Source organism: Stegodyphus dumicola, chromosome 2 (assembly GCF_044657685.1).
Source record: "Stegodyphus dumicola isolate Sdum_Otavi_A_Nest chromosome 2, ASM4465768v1".
In the NCBI taxonomy this organism is placed as follows: domain Eukaryota; kingdom Metazoa; phylum Arthropoda; class Arachnida; order Araneae; family Eresidae; genus Stegodyphus; species Stegodyphus dumicola.
This window is the reverse complement of record NC_140769.1, coordinates 106,126,735-106,141,749: the sequence shown is the minus strand read 5'-3', so window position 1 is coordinate 106,141,749 and position 15,015 is coordinate 106,126,735. Positions and strand designations below refer to the sequence as shown.

The following is a 15,015-nucleotide window of genomic DNA, read 5'->3' as shown; positions in this document are numbered from 1 at the left end:
TTCAATAACCTCTCTGTCACTCTCTTCACTATCGGTAGAAGATGAAGTAGATATCGGTAGAAGATCGGTAGAAGATATGGTATTTTCTGGATCTAGAACCATACTACAGATTTTGCCATCCGTTAATTGATTGATGATTGGGGCATCGTCATTGCAATGAAAAGCTTCTGTTATATCATCTTCATTTATTAACTGCTTCTCCCCATTTCTTTACAAAATCCATTAACTGGGAAATTTCACCTTTAGTTTGGGATATCCGAAAACCTTCAAATTTGCAGCTATCATTATCATCCTCACCATGAAATATGGTAGCTGGCCATAAAGTATGCGAAGCACTTTTTAACATATCTGGAGACACATTCTTCCCTGATCTTGCGATGCTCCACACAGCAGATTTTATGCTAAAATATTTCAAAAATTCTTGAATAGTCTTGCCATTGTTCTAGAAATTTAAGATGGATTTTAAAAATGCTAATTTATATTTGCATTTCAGTGTGCACACTATTCTGATATCCATAGGCTGAATGACAGATGTACAATTTTGAAGGGAAGAATAATACGGATACATTATATTTCACTAAAAAACTTTAAGTGAAGTATGAGCCAAACAGTTGTCTATAAATCAGGACTATTTTTGAGTTATCCCTCGAGTACAAAATGATTTTCAAACCAATCATTCATTAATGCTTGTGTCATCGATGCTGTTTAATTTGCACGATATATGGGAAAGTCGTTACTCCTTTAAATGCTTTTTTGTTGAATTTTTCCTCATCAACATTTCTTACAGCATTTAAAAATCTATAATCATCACTAAGCATAATGTGAGCATAAAAAGTTGTCATACTCTTGTTACTCAATTACTAATATAAAAAAAACGTTTAGACATCACTGCATGAGTTATTACTGAAGCTGTCATGTATTGATAAGCATGCAGTGATGAAAGCAAAATATAATAAATAATGAATCGCCAGGTCAGCATCAGGGATATAAAATAGGTAAATTTGGTAATTTAGGTTTGAGATGTATGCCAAGCAGACACTCGGCTACAGAGCCAAACTATTAACTCACAAATTTATGCTTACACGGTTGTTTTTCCATAAAGAAGTATTTTATTTAGCTCCTAGGTGAAATTAAGAATTGGAATTTTTAAGTAAAAATCTCCACATGTTTTATTATAGAAGGAAAAATCAAATGCACAGGCGTTAAAAGCATACAACAAAAAAAAGTTTGTGGCTTTGAGGTCCAGATTTTAGATCATTCCGGATAATGGACATCCAGCTTTTGGATTTTGTACTGTATTATTTTTATTATGTTATTCATGTTTGTTTCAGTTTTGATGTATGTTCTTCCTGTTACACCAGCAATTCTCAACCAGTAATACACAAGAGAAAAATTGGTGGTATGCAAAGAAACAGAATATTTTTAACTATTAAATTAAAAAATTAAATACTCCACTAAGTTTCAAGTTTTTTTCTCTTACACTCATAAATTTATGCGATCTGAGCTTTATTCAAGCTCAATAGCCACTCACAGACTTATAAAAAGCAAAATAATCCGTTTTTATTTTCACACATATTCCTTTAGCCATAGACATCACAAAATTTGTCATAAATGATGTTTTTAAAAGGAATAATAGAAAAGGATGTTGAATTTAATAAGAAATAAAAATAAGTTCCTACAATAAGATAATAGTAATTTTTTTAGAGTTGATCAATTTATCAGCATGTCTATCGCCACCATTATATTGCTCCACTTTTGGAATCATTTTTTTTACATTGATTTGCTGTCTTTAGCAGCAGGCATTATGTCTTCTTGTTGCTTTGTATTCCTTACTTTTCTACATGAATTGAGAATATCATCATTTGCTTTTGAAGAGCTTGTAATATATTGTGAATTTGTAACCCCAAGGCTCAATGAGTGCCACCTAGCGGCCACCAGATTAAATACCAACCAAAAAAAAAGGGGGGCTCTAGCCTTCAGTTGATGTATGGGAGTCATGAACTAAGCATGCTGTTTCCCAGAGACGTTGTTCTCCAAGATTTACTTTGTAACTTGAATGTGTAATAATAACGCCCTTAATTGTAATGTTTTATCTTAATTGCATTTTGTTAATTAAAACTATTTAAAAAGGCCAAGTGAGTCTTTTGTTTATGGTAGTTTGGGTTATAGTTGGCTACCCATCGTGCAGCTCGAATGATTTATCTAGTTGAGAAAAAACCATGTTTAGTTTACGACTCCAGGACATAGACTCATATATTCTTTTCCAGTTTTTAGGTACTACTTCCCCCAACAAAGTCCTCACCCTAAGATTATTTTGAAAATTGCATAAAATAGCGGTTTTATCTTCACCCGAAGGTTATTTTGGACATTGCACGGTTTCATCTTCATCCGAAGATAACAGATAAGCATTTAACTTAATAAAAAGAGATTTTTATTTAATAAGCATTTAATAAAAAATTCTAGCTTTAACGTCGTTAATACTTTCATGACATGGAATAAAATGTGTCATTAAAAACGAAACATAATCATATGTAAAGTATATATAAGCTCTAGGTGTTTCCTTTTAGCTATGTTACACTTTAAGAATTTATATTGTCTTACATTGTTTAAATAATTGATTTTTATTTGAATTTCCTGTGTTTTAATTCTATGTTCTAAATGAAGATTAATTTTGTTTTCATTAGAAGTCAACACAAGTAAAATTTCGTTTCGGTTCTAAACGAAAAGTGTTTACGTAACAAAGTAGTATTTTTATTCTGATTGATAAATGTTTCCGGTGTGCATAATTCTTTTAGTATTTTTACGACTGTGTTGCTATCAATGAATGAGTTGTGTGTTTTGTTTTATTTTATTATATGAATAACATTAACGGATATTATTTCCTCTTGGAGAATAGAAAAAAATTTTAAAAAGTGAAAAGGGTTTTATCTAGTATATTATTTAAACTGTGCCACTAATGTTTTGTTTTTATGCAATAAGAATACTTTTGAATTAATATTTTAGTTGCCATTATTCTGAGTAGGCATTCTAAAACTTGCTGCATTTTCCAGTTGTGTGTTTATCAAATTTTTATATTATTATTTTGAAATATTTGAGAACAACTTATATATCTAATGGTGTTTTTCAAACAGAACTACAGTCGAAAATTAATTTCGTAGAGCATTTAGAATTTTGTAGACATCACAGGCACTACTAATAGAAGATTTATCAAAGTTAAATTCTATTTTGGGGATTTTTATGTTTAATAAATTTGTGCATTTCATTGTCCATTAGCAAGTGTACCAATCCTTATAAAATGTTAGTTTCATTTTTGAAGTAATCTCAGATTAATGATTTTGTTCGGTGTTGTTTCTCAAATATTATGTAATTGTGAAGGGTAATTAAGAAATTCCTAAAATTTCTGAACATATAATTTTTCTTCAAACAAATATTTAACTTTTCAATGTATATTGAAACTATGATAACACGAATTTTGGGGACTAAACAGAAAAAAGATCTGCAAGTGTTAGCCACAGTACTGGGCCTGCCCGCCTCAGGTAATTTGAAAGTGGAGCTAATTACGCATGTAGACAAAAAAATTCCATAAGTTTCCAATTTAGTTCTGAAACATCTAATTTAGTGAATCTTCGAAATGACGAAGGTAAACATCTACATACAAAACAGCGTACTCAACTAAATCGCTTATTGCAAAAATTTCAAGAGAACTGCTTCGAACCAGGGGGAGATCCAACCCCATGTAGTGAACTTTTCTAGAATCATCCTGATTCTATATTGTTGAATGAATCATCCCCATTCAGTGAAGTCTGAAGAGAATCTTCCCGATTCTATGCTGTTGATGAATCATTCCGTTTCAATGAAGTTTGAAGAGAATCATCCCGATTCTATGCTATTGATGAATCATCCTGATTCAATGAAGTTTGACTCGATTCAATGAAGTATGGAGGGAATCATCTTGATTCTATGAAGTTCTGAATGAATCATCTTGGTTCAGTGATGTTTGAAGAGTATGAAAAGCACAAAAAATATATTATGGTCATCGACGTCTTACGAACTAGGCGATAGAGTATAGGAGACGAGGGAGACCAAACCAACATATTTTTGGCTCTTCGCCAAGTCATCATATGAGCCAGAGGGGGAGTTTGTAACATCACGACTCAACGAGCGCCACCTAACATCAGCAAAAAAAAAAAAAAAAAAAAAAAAAAAAAAATTACTCTAGCCTTCAGTTGATGTACGGGAGTCATGAACTAAGCATGCCGTTTTCCCGAGATGTTGTTCCCCAAGATTTACTTTGTAACTTGAATGTGTAATTATAACGCCCTTAATTGTAATGTTTTATCTTAATTGTGTTTTGTTAATTAAAACTATTTAAAAAGGCCAAGTGAGTCTTTTGTTTATGGTAGTTTGGGTTATAGTTGGCTACCCAACGCGCAGCTTGAATGATTCATCCATTTGAGAAAAAACCATGTTTAGTTTACGACTCCAGGACATCGACTCGTATATTCTTTTCCAGGTTTTAGGTACTACTTCCCCCAGCAAAGTCCTCACCCTAAGATTATTTTGGAAATTGCATAAAACAGCGGTTTTATCTTCAGCTAAAGGTTATTTTGGACATTGCATGGTTTCATCTTCACCCGAAGATAACAGATAAGCATTTAACTTAATAAGAAAGAGATTTTTACTTAATAAGCATTTAATAGATAACAGTTTCCCTTCCACACACACAATTATAACACCCTTAATTGTAATGCTTTATCTTGTGTTTTGTTAATTAAAACTATTTAAAAAGGCCAAATGAGTCTTTTGCTTATGGTAGTTTTGGTTATAGTTGGCTACCCAATGCGCGGCTCAAATGATTTATCCAGTTGAGGAAAAACCATGTTTAGTTTACAACTCCAGGACATCGACTCATATATACTTTAACTAAATTTACTCAGTACTCCATTCATCGTGAAGCTTTAGTAGCCAAAACAATCCCCAAAAATTAGAAAATCATTTTGAATCAAGCTGTGAAAATCGGAAATTTTATAAAAGCCTAACTTTAAATTTAAAAAAAATTACGATTTTAAACCAAAAGATAGGCAGTGGACATGAAACACTTTTGTTACATTCTGAAGTAAGGTGGTTCACCAGAGGCAAAATTTTAAACTGTCTTTTTAAACTTCAAATTTTCCTGCGATTCAAAATTTGATTTTCCTGTGATTCAAAATTTGAGTTGCAAAAATGTTTATTTTGTTAATTATGGTTAGTGCATTCAGCATATTTAGCTGATATTTTTGGAAAGTTAAATGAATTAAATTTGAGATGACTGTTAATTTGTTTAGCATTAGAGATAAGATAAATGCAATGAGCTAATAATGAATAAAATTGGATAATATTTTAAGCATTTTACCTCTTTCAGAAAGATTTCTATTAAAAAATAATTTTAAAATAAAAGAAGAATTAGCATTCGACATTAAAAATCCTTATTTTTCATTGATAAATTATTTCAACATGTATTTTCCTGAGGATTATGAAAAAGAAAATTGGATTACAAATCCATTTTGTTCAAATGCACCTGAAATTTTATCTCATGAAGAAAAAGAACAAGTCATAAAAATTTCCTGTGATCAAACTCTAACAGAATATTTAAAAAATAACACTGTTGCAAACTTTTCACTGAACCAGAAAAAAGAATTTAAAGACACTTCAAATAAAGTTATTAAATTCTTATTGCCTTTTAGCACAACCTATTTGTGTTAACAAGGATTTTCTTCTATGTTATATTTGAAAAATAAATACAGAAAATTAAAAGTGGATCTTAATTTACTTTTAAAACTGCGTGAAACAAAACCAGACATAAAGAAATCTCTCTTAAATAGGCCCAATTTTAACACTAAATTTTAGAATCAATGTATTAAATTTTGATAATTAAAATGGTAACAAATTTTTAATCTTTTTTAATATGTACATATTTAATACAAATAGCCAATAGGTTGTGCAAATGACAAAATATATATACATATATATTTTAATATTTCTATTGAGAAATACAAAGTTTTGTTTAGATGGTACACGTTAGTCAAAAGGTTGAGAACCGCTGTTGTTAGACTGTGAACCATCATTTTTGATTTAGTTACTTGATTATGTATCATTACGAAACGCATATTAACAGAATATATTTGTTATATTTAATGCTATTATCCTTCCATTTAATTACAATAAAACAGGTTACAACAAGTTTGTCAAATAAAAGCCTATTAATCAGAAAGTCTAATGCATTTTCATTAGTTTTAATAATAAATATAATTAAATCCTTCCATTATTTTCAATAGTAGTAGTGTTAATAGACTATAAATTATTTGTTTAACTATTCTCTTTAAAATACTAGTTTATATTAGTTTCACTATTTATATGTAACAGTTAAATTGTATTTTGTGCAGAGTTTTACAAAAATAAACTCATTTTATAAATTATTACATTATTAATAAAATTTAAGAATATTATCAAATTATTAATTAAATTTTAATGTAAGTGACACATTTCCAATATATTTTTACAGAAAAAATATACAAAACTTACAGAACCAGATGAAGTACCAAGTATGTGGCCTTTTGGTGCATTATACATTGGAGTAGAAACAGGTATTTCATCTTGCATTACTTGCCGATCCTCAAGAAGACTATCAAATACATCTTGTGGTTGAATCTCTGGGTCTGACATACGTTGAGTTTCATCTTTTTCCTCATCTGATTGGACAAAATCACTTTTTAAAACTGGCATATCCAGCCTTATTTTACGCAGACATGTCTAAAAGTATCACAATATACAAATTTCACATAAGATAACAATAACAAATAAATTCCAATTTTACATAAATACATGAATGAATGACATAAGAAAAACTGGTACTTTTAGCACAGCCACCTAGAAATATCACCAACATAGTGTTTTTCTCATTTTGGCTATGGACAATATGCCATCCTTGGCTAAAGAATTAAAATATCAGGAGAAAATATAAATATATTTGAGGGGGTATTTCGTTTAATTTAAAAACCAAAAATGAAATAATAATTTAAATGAGAAACAATAGCACAAACTGATAATATTTAATTTAAATATCTAAAAACAGCATTTATAATGCAAATGAATGGAAACAAAAATTCAAAAATGTTACTTCAATTTGTAGGACTAAAAACTTTCATATTTAGAATTTTTTAAACAAATCATCTGTTTCTCTTTTCTATACAAATTCAGCCATTTAATTTCATGTGATGACATACTGTTCCTTACTGTGCCATTCTTTGTCTGCACTAGAAAACATTCTCAAAGCCCCTTTTCTGTGTGTGTGTGTTTATGTACATCACTTTCTAGATCCATAAAATGACACTTGAGATTTATTTTTATATGTTGAAACCCCTTCTTTTCTAGCTCTGCAGAGCAGTGGCTTTTCTAAGAATTAGAATATATGGTTTTCTTTGATTGCTTCTCAGAGAACACCAACAGATTGATTTGGAAGCTGAAAAGAAAACATTCGTCTGCAGGCAGATCCCAACAAATAGCCACTGTTTGGAGACAATTCTTCTCACATTATTCTTTCACCCATAAACATGCTTTCAGACATTTCTGAGATTGTGCCCGGGCCCTCACCCAAAAAGGTTCCACAAAAGAACTGACAGAGATTTATACTATGGCCCATTCCCAACTGCTTCTCATATTACATATACTCCACTACAAGATCACCTCAAATTTTCATCATCATAATAAAGTGTATTTGAATTCTTGTTAAATAATTAAGTGCTATTAATTAAACATCTTTATAAAAAATAACGGGAAATAGTTGCAGTGTCAAGGATTGCAATTGAAACAATATTTAAGAATTCATCTATTGCATCCAGTTAAGTATTTAAAAGCTAATTTTTGGGCCTAATGAGATTTTCTTTCATTTTTTATCCCACACAGTGTGTTTATAATTAAAGCTCATTAATATTTAAGAATTCATCACTTGTGCCCAGTTAAAGAATTTATATGTAAATTTTTGCTCCTAATGAGATTTTTGTTTCATTTTTTCACCCACATAGCATGGTTATAATTAAAGCTCTTGTTTCAAAATGGTCTGAAATGAGAAGTACAATCCTTGACTTGAAACCATGCATGATATTCATGAAGCAACAGAATTTTGTTTGGTGAAGGAAAATATTGTTCCAAAATTTACAACTAGATAGCCCCCTGATGCGTATTGATAGAGTCAGATGAAAATTACTTACATATGTGGTATGTATATCGCTCACATTTTCAATAAAGAAGAAATGATGGAACATATTGCCCCATTACTTACTTGTGAAAAATCTGAATTGCCCCATCACAATCAGTATCATTAAAAAATCAGTCTCTTCTTGTAAAATTATTACATGAAAACCTTAGTTCCCATCTAAAAATTTGAAAAAAGTAAAGTTTTGAAAAAGCTAAATTTTGGTCCAATGTCGGTAAATTTTTAAAAATTATTTTAAAATTAAGATATTGTCTCTTAGGGCATTAATCTTGGCAGGTGATGGAAACCAGCTCATAGCAAAATAGTGAAAAATGAAATAGCAATGTTACAGGAAGTCTTAATACTCATTGATATACTTCTGCATGTAGCACTGGCAAATACCTTCTAGTTATGGTGTAAAAAGTTTTGAAACACATTCTGAAATATCATATTATGAAGGTCATTATTCTTTCAACCTTTGATGGGCCATAAAAAGTAAAAACCAGACTAAAGAACAAAATGAACTTATCAACTGGTATGACAAATACCTGAATCACGTTTCATGACAATTTTGTCGAAAAGTAACCATGTTTGTACACAACTTTTGGCAATAAATTCATCTTGTTCCTTACTCTTTACTTTTTTCTTACCATTGTTCTTACATTTTGTGTTTTTATTATTATTATTATTATTATTATTTATTATGGTCCATAGAAGGTTTGGGTGGGGGAAATTACCCTCGTGTAAAGTTATTCATATTTGAGGGAGTTGTAACTTCAGATATAAAAGCACAAGAAATGTTTGCATTTCGGTTTTTCTTTGGATCGAAATCTACGATGAATGGCTTAGAAAAATGGACTAATGAAGAACATTTCCATCTTCACAATTTTGTTAAGACACAAACTGCATATTATGAACATGTTAATATATATATATATTACATTAAGTATCTTTTGATTCTCAAAGATCATTACATCATTGTCAGTAGCATTTATTACTGACTTTTTTCTGGCAAACTTGATGACTTTCTTACCTGTTCTCTCAAATGATCATCAATGAATTTCTTTGAAAAACCAGGTTATGTGAACACTGCAACAGAATCGGTATCTCCATACTACTATTTTAGAGATGGAGCTCCAGCACATGTTACAACACCAGCAAATCAAGTAATTTGCAGTAATTTTAAAAATTAAAAAAGTAATCAGCCACCTTTTTCCTCTAACATAGCCAGCCAACCCTTTCAACCAGGCCTGAATTTTGGTTTTCAAGTACAACACCAGCAAAGCAAGTAATTTTAAAAATTAAAAAGTAATCAGCCACCTTCTTCCTCTAACATAGCCAGGCAACATTTTCGACAAGGCCTGATTTTTGGTTTTTAGGACATATAAAGAACACTGTATTTCATAGGCATATTAATTTGATGGAATTGAAAGCTAACATTGTAAATTATACCTACAGTATCTCTACAGAAACATTCAACCCTTGTTGAGCCTGCTATTTGCAAATTTTCAGCTTGTTTTGGAAAGAAAAGGGCAGAATACTAAACAATTCTAAAGTTACATGTTTATATTTATTATTTTTTAATCATTTTCCACCATAACAAAGCACTTATTATTATCTACATTAAGTTCCTTGCATAGTTTTCCCTTCACCAAACAAAATTCCATTACTTCACAAATATTCAGGCAAAATTTCTAGTCATTTAACAAGTGATTCATTTCAGACCATTCTGAAATGTGGTCTTTAATTGAATATCTTGTATTTTATAGGTATGTGCATCATCTTACTGTTTTGTTGTTAAAATTGGAATAACATACTCTACATTAATATTAATGATATTATTAAAGTTAAGGCAATTGTTAAAGGTAATAAAATGACAAACTGGGCTCAACTTTATGAACAACAAATTTTAAAAAGCATAATTTTTTTTTATGCAATTTAAAACAGTGTAGTACTTTGAAGGTACAATAGTTCAGAAAAATGTAATTTAAAATCAAAGTAGTTCAAAGCAGTGTTATTTGTTTACTTTAAATTCCTAAAAACTTTTCAGCTAATAATCCTCATTTAATCAAGAAATCTGAGCAAAGGAATGAAGTTTTGTTTACTCAAAGATTTCAAATATTCTTGCACTATATTTTGTGTCATTGCTTGGCAAAGAACTGACTCAATTTTGCATTTTTGAAGCAATATGGCATACCTATCATAATTAGGTTAGTAATTTTATCGTGGCATGAACTTCTTGATTATTTTCAGAAATTTTAGGGAATTTTCTAAGATTTCATGAATATCACACATTTCTTCAAATGTTGGGTAAATCTGCAAATTTCAGAATCTTTCCTGTTATTCTTTGAATTTGTAGAATTATTTCATATTAGATTATCTTTATATTTAAATAATTTTTATGCAAACTGCATAAAGTTTGTATAAAAATCACTTGCACCCAGTATATTTATATAAAGTATTTATAAGCAAATTTAAATATAAAGTATTTATAAGCAAATTTAAACTACAAATTTTCCTGCTAAAAAATACATTGCAAAAATATCCGATTTCCAAATCCAAACCAAAACTTTTAATTACCATAAGTTTTGCTGGTTTTCTGAAACGTAAGAAACAGTCATTGCCGGAGTTAAGTCCAAAAGGCTCTGAGCAGTTAATAAATAATCTAGCTAAGAAAATTTGAGGATAATAAAAAGGAAATGTCATTTTTCTAATAAGAAAGTATATAAAATAAATAAAGAATTAAAATAAAATATAGAAATTAACAATTTTGTAATTTTTCAAATACATTTTTGTTTATAGGCTCTAACTTTCAGATTGAAGCTTCAAAGTTTCCAATAAAAATGAAATATCTGAAACAAATTCTACCAAAAAAAGAAACATTCTTAATTTAAAATAATTCATAATTGAGATTTCTTATTCTTTCTTCATTAATTCTTTGAGGGAGATTCAAATTTTTTAACGAAAAAGTCTTAAAAGTGAAGTAGTAAAATCATCTGTAATTAAAAAAAAAAAAAAAAAAAAAAAAAACTGAGGATATGCATAAAATAACACGATTGAAAAAAATTTTTAAACGGATAAAAATAAAAATATAAATGCTTAAAATAACAAAAACTTTTGCATCTTGCAAAACATTTCTAAAATAAATTTATATTAAAAAAAATTTAAGAAAATTCAGAACTTTGAGGAGGATTTTGTAACTTTTTTTCATCAATTCAGCTGTTGAAACTTCCGGAATAACCTAACAATTTAACAAAAACTTGTTTCCTTTTCTCCTTATTCTTTTCTCAATTTTATCTTTTTTATAACATTTAATGAATTCTTTTTCATAAAATTTTTCTTTAATTTCTTCATTGCTTAAATCTTTTAATCTAGAAGTAGGAGGATCAGTGTTTAAAACTTGAGAAACAATAAAAATCTCTTCTGTAAATGTAGGATCACAGCTCCCAGTAAAAGGAAATTTAAATTTGGAAATTCAACCAGTATCATCATTTTTAAATTTAGGTTTCTAAATTTCTACAGATTTATACAAATTCTCGCATGTTGCAGCTTTGTTATCTTTAATAGATGCTTCCATAGGTGTCACTTTTATTGAGTGATGATATGAATTATTATAAATTTTAACTAATTTATCTAATATAGCTAGATATCTTAGTTAAAAACTCTATTTTTGTATTTTCATCATTTTGAGATACACATTTTGTTTTTTACACTTTTTTATATTCATAAATCTTTACATCCCGATTATAATAATAATCTCTGTTACCCAAATCATAAATCTTTTTGATTTATTTAGAAATAAAATATGGCTTACATATTTTTCAACCTTTACCCATCATAAAGAGTATATCTCTCAGATCTTAAAAACAAAAAAACAAAAAAAAAAAAAAAAAAAAAACACTCTTCCTTGGATTTTTTACTCCTTCTATAATACTTATGATGATTCATTTATGTAGAAGAAAATTTTAAATTGTAATTTTTTTCTAAATATCTCCTTTTTTTTTCATTTTCAGATTCAAATAATAAACTGTATTCCACTTCTTACATGTTTATTAACTCACTCTTTTGATTTGTAATTTTTATGGTAATGAAATTGAATGTTTCTACAGTACTTGTTTTTATACAAAAGAATAACACATGATGTCTTATTATTGATTAAAATCTCATTTCACAATACTTCAGTAAATGTAGATATTATTATTTTCATTTGTCATGTTGCCAATGTATCACCTTCTTGTTCACCTTTTTCACAAATTTTGCCTTCAAATACTAATATTTTGTGCTATTTACTTATAGATAAATCTATTTTATATCCACTCAGTAATTTGATAGTATACTTCTTAGGATATCAAACTGAATGGATGGTTCAAATTTCTCTACTTTTTCTTCCAAGTTGTTAAAGAAATAATCTTCTAAATAATCATTCAACTTAGTAATTGTGTAATTTCCATTTGGAATAATGAAATCGAACCACTGAAATCCATCAACGATTTTAATGATATTATTTACATTATTTTTATTTATATTGTACCAAGAGACATACATGATGAATTCCTTGAGTGCTACTTTTTTAATTTCATGCAAATCAGCAAAATCAACAAGAATTCTTCTGGTTTATCTTTTCAATTTAAAACCAAATACTTCATTTATATAGAATAAATTCTTTGTTGTAATCACTCAGGGTTTGGGTAAAAGAATTTAAAACTTCTAAAGGGGTTGATTTTTATAATTTTGGTTATGTAATATTTCATGCAAAAAAAAAAGGGTTAACAAATAAAGGATTTTGAAAAAAATGTCATCATATTCCTTTTATTTTTTTCACCTATGTTTTCAGATATTTTACTATGCTTTCAGGAATGACTTTTTAATTTCATATAATCATCAAAAGAATCAAAATATTCAATAAAAATGCTATTCAGATGGTTATAATAACATACCCAATGGCTTCTAGGTCCTGATACATCTACACTGATAACACCATTTTTCAATTTTTTTCCCTCTTTTGGGCAGTAAATCTGAAGTAAAAACGCCTCTAGAAGCGTTTTCATTTTTAAAATTATCTTTCATCATTTTGTTGAAAATCCCCAGTTTCAATACACTCCTTTCACGGAATTTTTTTTTTAAGCATCCTCCTTGTTGTTCATTTATTACATTTTGTAAAGCTGATATAAATTCAGAATCAAGTATTTTTGAGACAGCTGCAGATCTAAGAAGTTTCTATCCCCTGTGCCTATTATCCTTACAGTTGTAGCTTTTGCAGCCACTATTGAAACAAGAAACAGAATGGGAGAAGACCCTCCCTCTTTGTTTTGATATAGGTGACCTTTGCTCAATGTTATTCAATCTCAACGTTGAACTTTTTTTTATCTACAATTTTGTTAAAAACATATCAAAATTAGATGCCTCATCATTTGTGATTTTAAAAAAAACACCATTTTTATTTTTAAATACTTTTCTCGTATTGTCCTTTGATGAGCTCCTAAGACACAGGCTCATTTTAAAATAATGTCTCATTTTATATGGAAAGAAATTTATTGTAATATTCTTTCCCAAAATCATTATCCACTTCCCCATTTCTTAGCAAGTTGTCAAGCAACATTATTTGATTTTTTTAGAAGTTAATATAATTTGAATAAGTTTTACATGAATTTTTACATTTTTGTGTTTTATCTTGTGACCACAGTAAGGATTAATGAAAGGCCAAAAACTCGCTTTAATACGCAGAGATAATTTTTAAGGGTAAGCAGTTAGTTATAAATAATTAAATTAGGTAGTTAGATAACCTTAGTCATTATGGATTTACATGGCCACTATTAAATTTTATTTATTTTTTAACAATTTTTAAAAAAGTCCTAATTAAATTCACAATCTAATAAGATTTCTCAGTTTAAAATATATGTAATTTATGACATTGATTCTTAAACGATATTAGGATAATTACACACTAAAAGCTACAAAACATGGATGTTTTGTAACAACAACACTCAACAAAATATTTATGCATCTTTTTAATTTGAAGCCTTCCCAGACATTTTGGCTATCAAAATGCCTCATCATTTGTGATGAGGCATCTAATCAAAATATTATATTTATTGATTTCCTTTTCTTTAAGCCTCTCCTAACAATCAGAAATTTGTCTGAATAGACAAACCAATGTTCTCGCTAGTTTCTGTGTGCTTTATCTCCTAACTCAGTGGTGGCGAACCTTTTTGGGACGGCATGCCTAAAACCTCTTTGATTAAATCCCCGCCGGAGAGAGGTTTACCATGTTTTGCCAGGCACAGTGAAATTTGAAAGCTGGTTAGATGGTGTGTTTTAGAAAGATAATTGCAAAAACCATCTTTCTGGTAATTATAATTCCTCAATTTCCCTTCAATAAACACTTTCCATTCAGCTTCATCAAGTTTGGCAACAATCTTGTGATTAAGATATAATAATAACACACCGAACAAGTATTAATTTAGAAGTCAAACAACAAAAATCAGCGTTATATTTTCACAGGACTACTTTCAATGGTTTTACCGAACCATCATAATCAGCTGCAAAAGCGCAAAATAGGTTGCTTTTTATTCCCTTTTGCACCTGAAGATTATGATTCGTTAAAACTATTGAAACTAGTCCAGTGAAAATTTGAAAATATAAAGCTGATTTCTGTTGTTTGACTTCTAAATTAACAATCTTGTGGTTGGTGATAAAGGCTAGGCTAAGGCCCTATGCCAGTTGCATTATGCGATAAGTAAATAAGTGAAACTTACATTTGAATTGCATAGTATCACCATTTTATT

General features: G+C 29.1%; 1 protein-coding gene across 1 annotated transcript in view; it reads right to left on the bottom strand.

Annotated features, from left to right (window-relative positions):
* LOC118199867 (uncharacterized) overlaps positions 1–15,015 on the bottom strand; it is a 36,748-nt gene that overhangs the window by 9,505 nt on the left and 12,228 nt on the right. The window contains exon 4 of the mRNA XM_035371732.2: positions 6,562–6,789. Within this exon, the coding sequence (XP_035227623.2) occupies positions 6,562–6,789 (228 nt within the window). The remainder of the gene's footprint in view (positions 1–6,561; positions 6,790–15,015) is intronic.